General features: G+C 53.6%; 1 protein-coding gene across 3 annotated transcripts in view; it reads left to right on the top strand.

Annotated features, from left to right (window-relative positions):
* Positions 1 to 104: 104 nt before the first annotated feature.
* C2CD2L (C2CD2 like) overlaps positions 105 to 15,764 on the top strand; it is a 28,686-nt gene continuing 13,026 nt past the window's right edge. The window contains exons 1-11 of one of the 3 annotated variants that reach the window (XM_075116519.1): positions 105 to 601; positions 7,988 to 8,083; positions 8,558 to 8,677; positions 10,561 to 10,671; positions 11,484 to 11,597; positions 12,227 to 12,344; positions 12,510 to 12,633; positions 13,172 to 13,236; positions 13,804 to 13,931; positions 14,228 to 14,399; positions 15,165 to 15,266. In XM_075116519.1, the coding sequence (XP_074972620.1) occupies positions 350 to 601; positions 7,988 to 8,083; positions 8,558 to 8,677; positions 10,561 to 10,671; positions 11,484 to 11,597; positions 12,227 to 12,344; positions 12,510 to 12,633; positions 13,172 to 13,236; positions 13,804 to 13,931; positions 14,228 to 14,399; positions 15,165 to 15,266 (1,402 nt within the window). In that variant the 5' untranslated portion in view covers positions 105 to 349. Of the gene's footprint in view, positions 602 to 3,662; positions 4,608 to 5,884; positions 5,989 to 7,987; positions 8,084 to 8,557; positions 8,678 to 10,560; positions 10,672 to 11,483; positions 11,598 to 12,226; positions 12,345 to 12,509; positions 12,634 to 13,171; positions 13,237 to 13,803; positions 13,932 to 14,227; positions 14,400 to 15,164; positions 15,267 to 15,764 lie in introns of those variants that run through there. The other 2 variants (XM_075116517.1, XM_075116518.1) reach the window with 2 other exon arrangements.

Below are 15,764 nucleotides of genomic sequence, written 5' to 3'. Positions count from 1 at the left end.
GGCGCCTCCGCCCCGCACTGCCCGCAACCGCTATGGCCGCCTCGGCGCCCCTCCGGCCGCGCGCCGGCACCGTGTCGCCCCCCCGGTAACGTCACTTCCCGCCCGCCGCCCCGCCGGGAGCGGGCAAGGCCCGGCGGAAGGCGCGGTACCGGCTGTGCGCAGGCGGGCGCGGGGCGCCGCTGGGGCCCGGCCGGGCCGGGCCGGGACAGGCGGCGGCGGTGGCGGTGGCGGTGGCGGTAGCGGTAGGACCTCCCCTCCTCTGCTCCCCCTCCCCCGGTGGGAGGCGCCGGGGCCGGGGGCGTCCCGCCAGCCATGCCCGCCGTCCCGCCGTGAGGCGCGGCTCGGCGCCATGGGGCCGGACCCGGGCTGGGCCGCGCTGGTGCTGCTATTCGCCGCCTCGCTGCTCACCGTAGCGGCCTGGCTGCTTCAGTACTGGCGGGCCGGGGCCCTGCGGGCGGCGCGGCGGCGCGGGCCGGCGGCGGAGGAGGCCGGGGCCGGGGCCCGGGCCCTGCTGGGCGCGCTGCTCGCCCTCCGGTCCCTGCGGGAGCAGTGGCTGCGGGCCTGGGTGCGGGCCCTCAACAGCCAGGCGCGGCGGCACGGGGTACGGCGGGGCCCGGCGCGGGGGGGGTGGGGGGGTGGGGGGGTGGGGGCGGGCGGGCGGGCGGGCGACGGCGCTTCCCTCGCCCGATGGCCTCGGGGCTGCCAGGCCTGGGCCGGAGGGAACCGGCGGGCGCCCGGGGAGGTGGCCCAGTGGGACGGGAGCGTAACGGAGTGTGAGCGGGCCGCGGGGTGGATGCACGGGCGGGGCGGGGCGGGCCTCGCTGGGGGCAGCCTGGGCCCAGCCTGAGCCGGGCCTGGCGGGACCGGCCACGGAGCCGCTTCCAGGTTCCCCAGCAACCTTCTCCGAGCATTCCTTCCCTTCAGTCTCCCAGCCTTGTATCGAGCTGTAGTCTCGAAGGCCACGAAGGAGGATGCGCCCCACGGGTTCCGGTTGCACAGTAGCTCGTGCTGCCAGCGGGGCAGGGCCCTCTGCCCGTGAAAGCTGTGGTCCAAAGTCTGTTGCAGGCCTTGGTTTTTCCTCTCATGTGAATGGGAAGGGGGAGCACTTCTGTTAAGTTGCATGCGAAGGTCGAGAGCTAAAAAAGGTTAGCGCGAAGCTAACGCATTTAAAGAAAAGGGAATTTAAGTCTTGAAGAACGTGGTGCGAACTTGTGTTTGAGTTTTCCAACAAGATGGGAAATGTCTCTCCCCTTTTGACCGAGTGAGTTAAAGCCTGGACCAGGGGCAGGACAGAAAAGCAGCTCTCTTGAGTGCAGCACAGCCATGTGAAACACTCAGGAGACTGATGAAGGTGGGGAAAAAATGAGAAATTATTACTTGCCCCTGACTCTTGTTAGTTGTGTCAACGTAATAGGCTTTGTGAAGTCCAACCCCACGGGTAATGTCATGATTTTGGCTCCCTTGGGAGTGTCTGCACAGCAGTTTTTCCAGCACACCTTCTGTAGCTCTTAATGTCTCTGTTTTCATTAGCCTCTGTGGAATCCCCTGACAATAGCTTGCTGGGATGAGATGAAGAAACTGGATATTTGAGGAAGGTGACTTCAGAGGAAACGCTTGGTTTTGTTACGTGTCGGCTGCGTGGTACCTGTCTTTTTCTGGAGCAGTCCTTTCCAGTTACACAGTGGGTAAGGCACACCTGTGCCGTAGAGCCATTTGAATAAAGGCTGCGGAACCTGAACGAGCATCCTGTGCCGTGTGACCGAGGGAGGCCTGACCTTTGTCGGCAAGTATGGGGCAGCTCAGAGTCGGCCTTTTGATTCCCTGCTTAAAGTAGGTACTGTTGTCTGGCATCTAGAGAGCAGAAGGGTTAATAAGGCTTGTTAGGCAGTTATGCTTGCAAGTAATGGCACAAGGCGGAGCGAATCTTAATTGTGTAGGTCCAGCGTGGTGTTCTCGAAGTTCTGTAGCACTTAATTGTAGAGAAGCAGAACACTTTTTGAAAGGATTTAATCAATTAACCTCCTTCAAAGTGCGGAGGGAGGGCTGTGGTTGTTTTCAGGTGACCGTTGTCTCCTGGCATTAGGCAGCGCAGACTGACCGGAATGGGCTATCCGCACGTGACGAGCTGCCTTTGCGTACCTTTTCCAGCCTCAGACTGGGAAAATTTTTGTTTTACTGATGTCAGGCATGGCAGAGCAGAGAATATTTTAAAACATTGCTCTCTTTAAAAGGATATCCGAACTTACCTAAGACCAGGTAACGTGGATTTAGAGCACAGACTGTTATGGGTTTTGTAAAGAAAGCCGTGGCTGGTGCTACATGCTCCCGGTACCCCTCATGTTGGCTGCGTGGGAACGGTGAGTTTTCTGAGAGGCATTGTTGTCGTGTCACTTCAAAGAGGTGAGATGGTAGAGCGTTACTGCTTGGAAGAGCAGCATGTGTTGAGGCAAGTTCTCGTAAGAAATACATAGAATCAGCCTCTACAAGTATTGTGCGGATATGAATCGGGCGGGGCTGTCTGAGCAGGGTTGTGTAGCCCTGTTGCCTGGCTTTTACCTGCTAAATTTTATCTTCTGCCCATTGCAAGTGGATCAGGGAATCGACTTGTTCCAGATGTTACCTTTCTTAATGCTTGTCTTAAGTACGTCGCCTCTTCCTATCTTGAGGTGTGTCAGAGGCTGCGCTTGTGAAGCGGGGGGTTGCTTCTCGCCACTGTTCTGGGCAGATTTGGTCCATTGGACCTCTCTCACTCATGCTCCCCAGCTAGTTTTAATTGTTTTCCTTTTGAAGAAAGAATGGTTTTTTCTTTTTTTTCCATTGTGTTCAGTCCTTTGCTTTCCCACCTGAAGTCCTCTCCGCTCCGTGACTTCTCGCCTCCTCCTTTGCCTCGTTATATCGACTCACCAAATGTTAGATTGACTTGGAAAGGTTGGTGGAGTTTCACCTTCATCACTACTTGTGATAAGTCAAATTTTAACAGAAATGTAGCGGCCCGCTGTCTCTCTCTCCTGCCTTAGATCTAGCTGCCTGGCGTTAGAAAATGGGAATGGATGTTTGTATTCCCATCTGGGCTCTGATGGCGTCAAAGGACAGAGTATTCCAAGTTGTTCATTGGTTTTAGGATGAGCTTATCCTCTGATGGGTTTGCAAGAGATGGAGTGCTCTGTTCCCAAGAGGATTGTGGAAAAATGGGTCTTTCCACAAAGGTGCTGTTGATCTGCCAGATGCAGGGATGAAGATGGAGCTGACCATCAAACCGTAAGCTGTGCCTGCTTTTGTGAATCGGTCCGTTCCTCCTCTGGTGACTCCTTGTCTTATGATTTCCTTTAATATTGCCGATTGCTCGCTCTTAGTGGCCGACAGCTGAGAAAATGGTAAGGTGTCCGTTCCGAGACAGGGTAAGAAGTTTTCATGAGTGGGGGGACACACAAATTGACTGGCCCTGTTGTTCTTTTCACATCTCATTTCTTGTACTGGTTACTTGGAACGAGTGCAGAAACCTTCATCGTACTCTAAGAGAGTCAGAAAACAGTCCCTTAAGTATACTGAGGGCAGGAGGAGTCTGCAGTGCGGGCCTGACTCCTCTGGGGGAGAGTAGGACTGACGATGAGTAGGAGCCTGCGGAGTGCTAACTGGGCTGCGCTCTTGATCTTGCAGGATGAGGTACAAGAAGAAGGAGAGGGTGTTGCTGTGTAAGGGGGCTGAGGGACTACCCGCTGCAGGCACTGAATCTTTTGTCTGGAACTAAACAAGGCTAGATTATGTTCTGTGAGATAACGCGCTTGATAGTCACCCAGGGTAAGGTGTGAGAAACTTGATCTGGTGTTTAACACGGCAGCTGCTAAAGTTCTTCCTTCTGCCTGCCTCCGTTCTTTTCTCCCTCCCACCTCCCCGCCTTCCCCGGTCGTGTGAATAGCCAGGCGCAGCATTGAACCTGAGATCCACCTCATGAAAAAGCGATCCTTTTTGCTGTGGAAAGCTTCCGAGTGTCGGGACGTGCTCGGCTGAGTTACTCTGCGGAAGCTGAAACCCCACGGATCTCGCCGGTGTTGAACCCTTGAAACCAGCTCTTTCTTTTTGTGACTGAAAGTGAGTTCGTTCTGATACAGCGCTGCCGTGAGCGACGCTTGGCGGCCCTCCCTGCGGTTGGCTCGGTACAGCGGCTCGTGTAGGGCAAGCCACGGCAACTGCTTCTCTTTTCGAGACCTGGTGGGAAAGTTGAGGGCCAGCCTCTGGGACAGAGCATGCACAGGCAGAGGCCTTCCACCTTGGGAGAGACGACTCGGCAAGGGACAGAGTGGAGGTGGGGCACCTCCCACTGTAGAAACGTACCCTCTCCTTCTGTGCCCATCTCGTCAGAAGGCCACGGTCGTGGTGGTCAAGTGTCAGCAGTTCCCCATATCTGATACACTGCGCTCTTCTGCCACGTGCTGAATTCGTCAGGTTCTCACGAAATGACCTGAATTCCTAAGTTCCAGAATTGAGAACTCCTGCAAGGTGAAGATTAGCTGATGGCCGAAGTGTCCCTGGAGGGCCACGCTTCAGCTGCTGCTGCTGCAGTCGCTCCTTGTTTGGAGCAGGCCTACTCGGAAAGCGACTTTGCCGCAGTGAGTTGCTGGGTCTAAAAGCTGTTCTCTGAAGTGGGGCCTGGTGGTTACCCCAAGGGGCTCTGTCTTACGTGGGGTTCTGGATAAGGTGGGGAGTTACCTGGAGCTGCTGACATCTGTTTAACGGGAAAAAATACTCCATCTTGGACCCTTTTCTTCTCCCACCCCTCAGGCATCCTCTTCTTGCCAATGCCCTGCTTTTGAGCCGCAGATTTCCAGCCCTCGGCGCCCCCGTCCTCATAAAATGGGGTAAAGTGACTGATCATGTCTAACTGGGAAAGAGATAACTGTGGTCTTTTTGCTAGCGTTTCCTCCTTCAGCCTTGGAATTAAGACGTGGCAATTCTTTTGGACATGCAGAAGAAATGGCATGGACTTCAGTCGGGGCTGGAGGTGGAAGACTTGGTGTGTGCCTTGAATTGAGGTAGCGCTCACAAAGCCACGGAGATTTGTACCTGTTGTTCAAGATGACTAGTTATGTAGCGATTTCAGTCGCATCTAAACTTTGTGACCCATACAGAAAGTGGCGGTTCAAAAAAGAAATTTTTTGAGACAATACTCCTTCGGTCCTGTACAAGTTGAACGCGATTAGGTGAAGTCAGCCTCGGGTTGACTACAGCCTTCTCCGCATAGTCTATCCACATGCGACGACCACAGAACAGGAGACTTGTTCTGGGCTGGGGGGACTTAGGGTTTTTTTTTCGGTTTGTTCCCTTTTTTTTTTTTTTTTTTTTAAACAAAGTTGTGCAAAGGGTAGTCCTGCTGTCTGCTGAGATCCTGAAGGAGAAGCTGCGTCTCCTTTTTTGTGGTGTATTGTGGTTTTCAGGTAAACCTCGGTTCAGAACCGATGGCAATTTGGTTGTTGAAAAATCACCGCCCTTGTCGTAAAAAGCATTCCCCTGCGGCCCCCTCCTCCCCAGTCTCTGTCTCATATGACATTTTTCTCGCATCTGGTGGAGGGAAGGGACGTAAGGCCTGATAGCGCTTGTTGCAGTTGACCGCAGCTCCTTCCCTGCTCCCGGTCTGACTCCACCCCTGCTCTCCTTGTAAGTCCCATGGGGAGTTTGGGATACATTTGCACTTAGAAGCGAGCGATCTCACTTTATCCCAGGTAGTCTTATTCTTAGCTCCTTTTGCTGTCACGTTTGTTTTCATTTCAGCTGTATCGACTGACAAAAAGACGAAATGAAATGCTGCTCTGCAAAGCTGGCTTTAATGGTGGAATTATTGAGGAGGGGCGGAGGGTTGCGAGTACATCAGGCCCTTGGCGTGAATGCAGGACGGTGGAGGGTCTTGGCCCTCAGATTTATGAGCCCGCTTCCAGCTCGTTGGTATGGCTGGGGAAGAACCCTAGATTCCTGTCTTGATTGCCTGTTTGACAGGTATCTTTACCATCCTCTGGGTGTGCTGACTCATTTTCCCTTGTGCGTAAGCCCCAAGAAAGGGAAAGCAAAAGGCTGAAGCTGGGGTGGAAGTCTTGTGGTTTGCCATAAAAGGGTAATAGAGGGAAGCTGGTGTTGCAGAGTCCTAGTCCTGGTGGAATGCTGCTTGGTCGCTTCCCTCTTGATAGTCTGTTTCCTTCCGTGGTTTTGTTGTGTCTGTGTGGCTTCTTTCAGCCTGGTGAATTTTAAAGCAATACGTCCCAGTGTCGTTCAGGTCTAGCTTTGCCCACATTTCCTCATGTTTCCCAGTCACAGTGTACGTGAGATCGTAACACGCGCGGTTAGAGCTTTGTAGGAGAGTGCTTGCGGTCAGAGCACGCCAGCATCCTAATGCGGGCGGATTCTGCTTGGAGGACGATCTGAGGGAGCTGGCAGCAGGCAGAGGAGGGTCAGTCTGCCTCCCGGCCGTATCCCATTCTCATCCCCCCTGGTATTAGAGAGAGCGGCTTCAGTCACAAGGTGCCACTTTTTTCTGCAGATCTTTAAATGTTAGCAGCTGGTACTTCTTCTTTCCTGTTCGGATTTCAAGTCACTTGCCTTAAAACGGGGCAAACACTTGAAAGGAGTTGTTGCCTCTCGAGCTCATGCTACCATCCTCATTTTCTTTTTCCTGTGTTTTCCCCCTGCCTTGGGGTCTATATAGGTTTATGCTACCTAGTCCGTTCTGAGTGGGCTGAGTCATGAGATCTTTTGAGGTTGGCCAGCGTCTCCCGGTTCGGTGAGACTCTCACGTATTGGAAAGAACAGGGCAACAGCTCGCCGCTGATGACTGTACACTCAACTCGTTGGGCTGAGGTTCTGGTCATGGAGAGAAGGGGCTGATTCTGGGCTGACCTGGGCGGGTGAAGGCGTAGCTCTGGTGGAAGAGGCTAGCGAGAAGAAGAAATGGCAGGCGTGACTGGTACAAAGCAGCGGGGAGCGATCCGAAGCTGCTGCTCCATTGAGTCTTTCAGTTTTGAAGTTTGGTCACTGGGAGAGCTGCCTCGTGCCTGTGTTGAGAGGAGGGCGTGCATCCAGAGTAGTTTTTGATGCGCAAGCGGCTCTTTGGGTTGTAGCGTTTATGCCAGTCAGATTAGTGTCCGAGAGCCCCTTCCACCCCATCCTGCGCCTGGGTCGGTCTGTCGCACGGAGGTGGCGGCACGCAGTCTCATTCGCTTGAGGAAAAGATTGCAGTTTCCTACACCTTTATCCTCCCTGTTGGTCACCCTGGCCCTAAAATGCGAGCAGCTCGGCAAACGATCACGCCCTTGTGCTCGGGTTGCCTGCTGGCTCTCTATTTTTGCCCCTTGTTAGCAGAGGGAAGCTTTGAGGGATAGGTTTCATGCAGGGATGCTCTCAACTCTTTGTCTTGGTCTTGTATTTCTTGAGAAGGTTTCTCTGTAGTGAACTGGTCCTGTTATATGGGGAAATCCTCAAATGAAGAAGAGGGATGCTTCTGCAGTGGAGATCGTAGTCTAATAAACCAGGAGAGGGTGGAAAAAGGGAACAAGTCGAGCACAGGAGCTGACGTACCATATGCCAAGGGTGGATTTTGCTGTTGTCGATTGGGGTTTTTTTTGGTTTGCTGTTTGGTTTTGTGGTTTGGTTTGGTTTTGTCTACTTGGGGCAGGAGTAGCACAGGGGGCTGGGGTGGGGGGGGAGAGAGAGAGAGACGAAACAGCAAAGCTTCTGCAATGAAGAAAGGTTAACGCACTTGACTTATGGTTGACTGCTCTCCAGAACAGTTTTCCATTCTCATTAAGAATTAACACAGTGTTTGTGAGTCTCGGCCTTGACAGGAGACCTTGTTTCCTTTCTCTGCCCGGATAAGCCAAGGTGGGTGGGATTCGTGGAAATGGACCGGAGCGTCACTGGGGCTTCACGTCAGAATCGTTCGTGCTCTTTGAAACGATCTGGGATACCTCGACCACCGGCAACTAAAGGAGTTCTCTTTTCACAGAGTTCCGTGCAGATCACATTTGAAGAGGGTCTTCAGCTACCACCAGCCGCACATATAAGTCACGTGATGTGCAAGGCGCAGTCGGACCACAGCATGGTAAGGCTTTGCTGTTCTGAATTGTACGGCGTGGGGTTTCTCCGTCGACTGACGGCATGTTTGATGGAGGTTGCCGAGGCCTGGGCGACGGGGATGGTGGAACCGGGGAAGTTTCGGGCGAGGGCCGTTGTTGAGTTCGGAGGCCTGTCGATGGGCTCCTCAGATTGGGTGTCTGGGGCTGCGTGTTGGTGAGCTCTGGCCGAGCCCTGGGGGAGGATGTGTGGGTGGAGCTGGGGTGTACGGATGCTGAGCCCAAATATCAGGGTCCTACAGCGGAGAGGAAAAGAGAGCTTTTCTGCCTCATGTACAGAGCCTGAAGTGTCAGGCTCGCAGTGCAGAACTGGGTCTAGGAGTAAGCCTGATGTTTCTTTCCTGCCACGATGGGTCAATCTTGCCTGTCGCTTTTAGACGTTTTGCCATCGCACAGCTGCCTTTCGCCGAGGGATAAACTCACCTCCTTCCTTGTCTCTCTAGGTGCTCTCCTGCTGTCTGTCAGCTGAAGCTGTGAAATTCCCCGTCTCTGTTACTCAGCAGTCCCCAGCCGCGGTTTCTGTGGACACCTATCATGTCACTCTGGCTGTGCTGCAGGCTCAGGTAACAGTTGTAAAAAGTTAGCTGTTGAACTTGTTTGGTTTTAACCGGCCCCATGCTGATCGAGGAAGGAGGACCCGATTTAGCGCGAATAAAGGCTTTGTCGTGCTGGAAGAAACAGCGTGCTGTCGCTAACATTCGGTGGGGGTCCCAATCTGTGTGCCGAGTCCTGTTTCCAAGTCTTGTTTTGCAGATCTTGGCTATGTAGCGTAGCCGCCACAACATCCAGAGAGATTTGAGGCACAGCAGCATTCTGTACCGTGTTTTTTAAGTGGGTGTTCAAGAAGCGAAAGGTTCAGAGAGTTCAGTTCCCCTTGCAGTTTGATGGATAGGGAGAGATGGGTCCTGTGTATTCGTACAATTACGGTGTTGTCCTGGTTGTTGGTGTGAAAAAGAAATCCAGGTGAGGAGGGGTTTGCTTGTCAGTGCTCCCCTTAATGTATTCACCAGGGCGTGATACAGATTTTTTTTCTGTGTGTTGAATATTGGAGATGCTTCTTCCAGAACAGAAGCCCTGTGAAATCGCAACGGGTGGTAACTCTGTAGTCGCTCTCTGGCTGGATTTGCTTCTCTGAAATGTGATTTTGTTCCCATTGTGAAGGAGGGCTTGCACTGGAGACGGTATCTTGCTTGGAGACGGTGCGCTTGTTTGCGCTCTAGCGAGACATGGCAAAACTGGAAGTAACTCTGCGGTAGCAGAAGCCAATCCTGTGCTATTGCAGGTATTGCGGTTGGAAGGTTGTTCAAGTACCCCTTTGCTCTCAGAAGCTTTATTAAAATTTTCAACCTGTATTTATCAGACCATCCCGGTTTGTTTTTGTGCATCTGTTCCACGGTCATTCAAACAGCTCCTCTCTCCCCTCAGTGTTCAGCGCACCTGCTGCCCATCTAGTCACGGGCGGCAGCTGCGGTTGCTTCTCATCTTTGTGTAGTCTCTGGGAGCCAGGAGGCCTTTGTCACGTCTCACCAAATTGCTCCTCTACTCGCTGGCGTTTTCTAGGGCTCCTTGTCTGTGCCTCTTGAAGTTCTGGGTTGATTGTTCTCGTAGAGAATGGCGTGCGGCCTTCTAATTGAGGCCGTGGTGCTGCGTTGTGAAATGCTGGTAAGGTAACCCTATGCCTTGTGGTCGGAATGCTTCAAGTACTGTATTCCCAAACGTGCCTTGCCTGTTTTATCTGCCTCTTGTTAGTTACTTACCGGGCTACCCTGTCCCAGATCTGTCGCTTACACCTGAGGGCCTTCTGTGTTCATGGTAAATAAACATCAGTCTGTCAGTTACTGTAGAACTATGTTAAATTTCATTCCCCTGTTTTTACTGGAGGTACTGGGCCAGGTGTTCTTCCTGTGTGGGTCTCTTTTTGTCAGTTACATTAGTGATACCTCTCAGGTGGGTGGGCGTGCAACTTCTCAGCTGAGCTGTGGCGCATTGTATGGTCTGGTTTGTTGTTGCAGGCTTTTGGTGACCCGGATGAGTTTCCAATCTGAGGATGACCTCCTACAGAGGCATTGCTAACTTACAAATGGCTGTGCTTAGGTTTGGCAAAGGCTAGCTGAGGTAGCTCAGTAAATATCCCATGTCGGTGCCCAGTTTGCTCTTTCGGATTGTCTTGCAGGCTTTTTCTTTGGCCAAAGAAATAACCTGTTGTTTTTCCCTCTGATGACACCTGAGCATCTAAAGGCAGTGAGGAAGCCAGGTCTCGCTACAGAGCCATGAGGCTTCTGCAGCTGCTTCTTGCCATAGGCCCAGGACCACTTGTGTTCTTATGTTCTGTCTCTTATTGTTGCACTGGAGTGAGGGCCTTTCAGTTGCTGAATTTGAAGCGGGGCAAAAAGCAGCTAGTGGAAACAGAAACTGTTCGTGACTTTGGGTATTTGTTCTGGGCCAGGTGGAGATCCGCTTGGAGGAGATACAGAATGAAGGTCTCCTGGTGTCGTGGACCTTCAAGGACAGACCAGACTTGAACCTTTCAGTTCTTCCGAGACTTCAACTTAGCGAGGTGAGCAGCAAACAGCGGGAGGCTGGACTCGAGCAGAGGAAGGGTGGGAGGGGCAGAAAGAGCACTGAGCTGAGAGGAAAGCTGCTGTGGAGGGGAAAGGTTGGCAACTCGCTCTCATGGCCCTTTAGGGTGAGGGAGGGGATTCTTCTGCCCTGGAATCGATACTAGTTCAGATCTGTCAAGAAGCACCTCCTCGAGAGGGCTGAAGCAGTACCGGTGTCTGCTGTCAGTTTGGTATAACAGACGAATGGGAGTCTGCGTGGTGAAAAAGGCTTTCTGTCTGCGTAGGTCCTCCTGCTGTTGTCAGATGTACAGCTGGGTTGGTTCGGTTTGTGGAGGTGGTTTTGGTTTGTTTTGGGTGGGTTTCTTTTGTTGTTGTGTGTTTGGGCTTTTTTTGAGAGGGTAGCCTGGGGAGCCCGTGGGTATCGGAGGTTTAACGAGCTGAACGCGGGCATGCTTGCGCTCTGCGATCCAAGTAGGTTGGTTTGACACCGTTGTTGCTTTATCCTGAGTAGATGTAGGCTGTTCTTCCAAAAGTGTGGCAAACTGTAAAAGCAACAGGTAGACTACAGATGTCGAGGCTTAGTTTGTCGCATTTAGACAACTTACATTTGCCTGCAGCTGTTAGATGGCAGCTTTAAGCACTGGGGAGAGCGAGTATGGGATATGGGAAGACTATCTGGGAGGTTATTTCCAGCAGAAAAGCTGTGTAGTGCCTTAGAGGCTCGAGAGGCAGCTGGAGCTGTGTAAGGAGAAATAGTGTCTGCCTTGTTTTGATTTCTCTGCATTTCCTCTCGATTTGCGGAGAGAAGAATGAAGGGAGAGCGGATCCATCCACCATAAAGGATCTGATCGAGGATACCATTGTCAGCACGCAGCCAGCCATGATGGTGAATCTGAAGGCCTGCGCCGCTGGAGCCGGTGTGGTAAGATGCGCTCTCCTCCTGTCATTCTTGTGCCTCAAACGCTCTGCCCCGGGGCGCTCCTGAGGGCTGAGGCTCAGGCAGGAATCCGCGGGTTGAGACTTGCTTCTGGGCGACAGCCGCATCCTGGGCCGTGCTGTTGTAGGAGTTGGGGTGCTGTGGCACGGGGAGTAGGGATAGTTAGAAAGTGCTCTGAAGGGCAGCTCTGTCTGTACCTTGTTTCCTGAACGTGGAGCGCCACTTGTGTTGAGGTGGAGCCAAACTGCCTGAGATGCATCTCTGTTTTGGCACTCTCTGTTGTTCTGAACACCAAGACTCCGTCCAGGGCAGCCCTTACGGGTGTGGAATGATCCATGGTTTGCCATCTTCGGTTGTCCATCCGGCAGCCGGGAAGCTTGTTCTTGCCTGTCTTTTCCTGTCTGCCTTAAATTTCCCATCTGAAATAATGTGGGGGCATGCCAGAGGTCGGTCGCCTGGGGAATCTACAGCACCTCTTGATGGCTCTGTGGGTACCACCCTACGTTGGTGCGAGGAGCTGCTTAGTAGATGCAAGGACGAACATCACGTGTCTTGCTGCTGTCCGCTGGCGAGTGAATGATAAAGGCATCGCTCTCGCTCTCGTCATTCCTCAGGTACCCAGCAGTAAGTTGACTCGAGAGTCCCCACCCGGAGTAGCAGCAGCCCCTCCGGGTTCTAAGCTGTTGCTCCGGAATCTTCGAGTGCTGAACTTGGGCTGCCAGGGGAAGGGAGGTAAGTGTGAAAACATTGCTGATCTGCAGGGGCAAGCGCGCAGGTGCCGGGATTGTAGTGAGCGAGTGTTTTGGGTGGGTTTGAATGGAAGAGACGTGTGTGCATCCGCCGAGCTGCTGTCTGGTGTTGATGAGCGCGTGCGTGTGCTCTGTCCCTCTCTTGCAGGAGCTGGGGAGATACGCTGCGTGGCAGAGCTAGACAGTCCCCCGCAGCAGAAGCGGACGAGGCCGGTGGTAGCTGGCAGTGCCAGTTCTGCAGCAGAGATGGAGTGGAATGAAGAGCTCTTTCTGTAAGTGTCTGCCCTTCTTCCTGCTGGCATGGCGAAGGCAGACCGGCACGGTCTCAGGGTGTCACTGCTGTGCTGCAATAACCGGCGCGGACGGCCCAGAGGTGAAGTCTGTGCCAGGGGCGGTGTGTGTTTGTGCTGCCCATGTGCCAGGCTACTAATGCTGGTGATTGGCCCCAGCTTGCATATGTATTTCCCGCTCCCCTGGGCTCTCTGTGTTTTAACTGGATGGGCAGAAGTGCTGACCGTGGGTGGTGTGTGGGAGCAGCAGGTGCAGAAGGCCTGGAGCGTAAATCTCGGCCTTTCAGACTTCCCCTGGCAGGCTACGCAGCCCTGCAGGGGATGTGAACCGGAGTTCTCTTCTGTGTAGCATGCTGCCCCTTGTTGTGTCCTCCAAAGCAGCGCACGCGTACTGGAGCTTTGGAAAAGGCGACGAGGCGTGTGAGATTTGAGGGAGGGAAGATAGGGAATGGAGTTCTTTGCTCTGTGGCCGTTTTGCAAAGATTGCCTCATACCAGCCCGTCTTTTTCTGTTTCAACAGGGAGCTGGGACCTAGAAGTAAAGAGCTGAAGCTGCAGGTGCTGGGTAACAGTGACAGAGAGGGAAGTAAGTATGGGGAGCCATAAGATGGGTTGTAAGGTGGGGAGATAAAAATGCCTAAGGGACTTACTGAGCTTTGAGCCTGTGGTAGTTCAGCGTCGGTACGATGTGCGATGAACTCTGCAAAGGATTTTTCGTATCTGGCTTGATGTGAGCCTCTGACTGTGTGAAGTAACTCTGGAGTCTAGTCTTAGCGAGACGCACTGTCTCTGACCTTTTTGGTGCCTGGGAGGTTTCCGTGGCCTGCCCGTCTCTGCTCTGAAGTGGGGAGAGGGATGCGGGGATTTGCCCCCGTGCATTGGAAGAACGTCGCAGAAATCTCACCTCTGTTCCTTTGAACTCGGTCAGGGACTAACTGTGGCCCCTATTTTTGATGGAGGTTGTGCAATGGCCACCTCTTTAGGGGAGTCGATTTCTGGATTGGTAAAGAGGAGCGGAGGAGCCCTGCCTGCCACCTCCCGCCCTCGAACCTGGCAGCTGCCGGAGTTGTGGGGAGCTGCTTCCCAAAGGCAGGGGTAGCCTGGGAGATGTCTGAGGTGGTGTTGTGTTTTGTTTTCCTGTTTCTTCTCGCAGATGTGCTGCTGGCACATGCCACTCTTTTGCTTGATTCTTTGGGCAAACAGCCGTCTGGGAGACAGGTGTGCTCCCTGGCCCCAGGAGCTGGGCGGTCACTGGCGGCCGAAGCTACCATTGTATTGGAGGTGAGCTCGTGACTCTGTAAGCTCAACACAAATGTGTGCTCCAGAAGCGTTCACGATGTGAGCCTCTAGCTGGAGACAAGCGTGGTTAGGCCTGGGCTCATCACAGGGGCCTGGCAGACCCTTAGGCTGAGGAGGGGTGTCGCCTGGCCTTCGGGCCCTGAGCCTTCCTCCATTTGACCAACGTTGTAGCGGGGATGGGTCCTCGGTTCCTAGAGCAGTAGCTTTTGTCGCCCCTGTGCCTGCCTTTCCATCTGGAAGGAGGAGAGCTTCTCTGAGCTGTGCTTTACCCTTTGTAGCTGCTATTCCAGGAGTCTCCTGCATCTTTGAATGCTCAGCATGCCACGTCTCTGCGAACCAGCATCACTCCTACGAAGAAGGTGGAGATGGACCGGACCATCATGCCTGACGGCACCATTGTGACTACTGTCACCACGATTCAGTCCCGGCCCAAGGCAGACTGCAAACTCGGTGAGGCTGTCCCGCAACAGGAGTCTTGTACGGGTGGCTGCTATGGGGGCGCAGACTCAGCCGCGATATTCCCGAGGCCGCTCACGTGGGCAGTAGCAAAACCACGTAGCCGTTGTATGTTGCAGTTATTACAGGCGGGCACCTTGAGCAGCACTTGTGGCTTTTGGGTCAGAACGTGGGCATCATCGCCGCTCCCTTAGTGTCTTCTGGCTGGCTGGAGACTTGTGTGTTGCCTTGGGGGAAGGAATTGATGCAGACCCGTGCTTGGGGGGAAGTGAGAGAGGGGCGAGCCTCCCTGACACCCTTTGGTGGCGGGAGGTCCCGACTCTTAATGTGTCTGGAGCCGTATAACCTCTGCGTGATGTTGGGCTAAGCGTTTTGCCGCCCTCCCTCTAATCTCTTCGCTGCTAAAGAAGTTGTGCTGTATGTACTGAATGTGGAGCTGAAAGCATGTTGACCTTGCTTACTAGCGGCTGTTGCTGCTTGCAGTCTGACATCCTGATGAACGGGGTGCTGGATATTCCACAAGGTTGGGCTGGGAAACGGCACGAACGGGGTCTCGTGACGGGGCTGCTTCAGGTGTCTTTTTCGCATAGGCTTCTTACTACTTTGTTGCCGCAAAGCCTCATGGAGCCGGCCTCTGCAGGCTCTCTGCGCACACTTGAGGCTTTTTGGAGGTGCGCGCAGGGGGCCACGATGCAGTTGGGAAGTTGCCTAAGCTTCATTTCCACTAACTGGTGTCTCTGTCTGTCTTTCACCGTGAAGATTCGCCATCGAGGTCGCCGTCCAAGGTGGAAGTGACTGAGAAGAAGACAACGGTGCTTTTGGAGAGCGGCTGCCCTCGTGGCCCCTTGCCCAGCAGTAGCCGTAAGTGCTTGGAAATCTGAGGCTCTCACTGGAGCGACTGCGTTCCTTAGCCTTTCTGGGCGAGAGGTAGTCTGGATGTGGGGCACTGAACTCATCCGCATTTGCTGCAGAGAGAATGTCCAAGTGCCCAAGTGAAGGTGGGGGCGGAGGGGTGGTGGTGGGTGGAGGCAGGTAAAAGAAATTCCGTTTTGGCTATCCCCTCTGTGACTCTGTGTGTCTCCTTGCTGGACAAGAATGTTCCAGGCTGTCTGGACCCAAAGAGCTTTGCTCACCCTGTACTTGGGGCTCCGATTGTCTCTGTGACTGAGTTCTGTGGCCGTTTTGATGGCTTGCGGCCAAGGCTGCCTGAACCTCTTGGGTGTCTTTGGAAGTCTTTGTTGAGTGGGAAGGGGATTTTAACGTTACACCTGGTGAGAAATCAAGCTTTTTAGGTGCCTGAAAGAGCTGAGAGCTGTATGGAGCTTCCTTCCTTTAGTTTATTCAGGCAAGTCTGTAGTA

This window comes from Phalacrocorax aristotelis, chromosome 22 (genome assembly GCF_949628215.1).
Source record: "Phalacrocorax aristotelis chromosome 22, bGulAri2.1, whole genome shotgun sequence".
Taxonomy (NCBI): Eukaryota; Metazoa; Chordata; class Aves; order Suliformes; family Phalacrocoracidae; genus Phalacrocorax; species Phalacrocorax aristotelis.
This window is presented reverse-complemented; position numbering and strand designations above follow the sequence as displayed.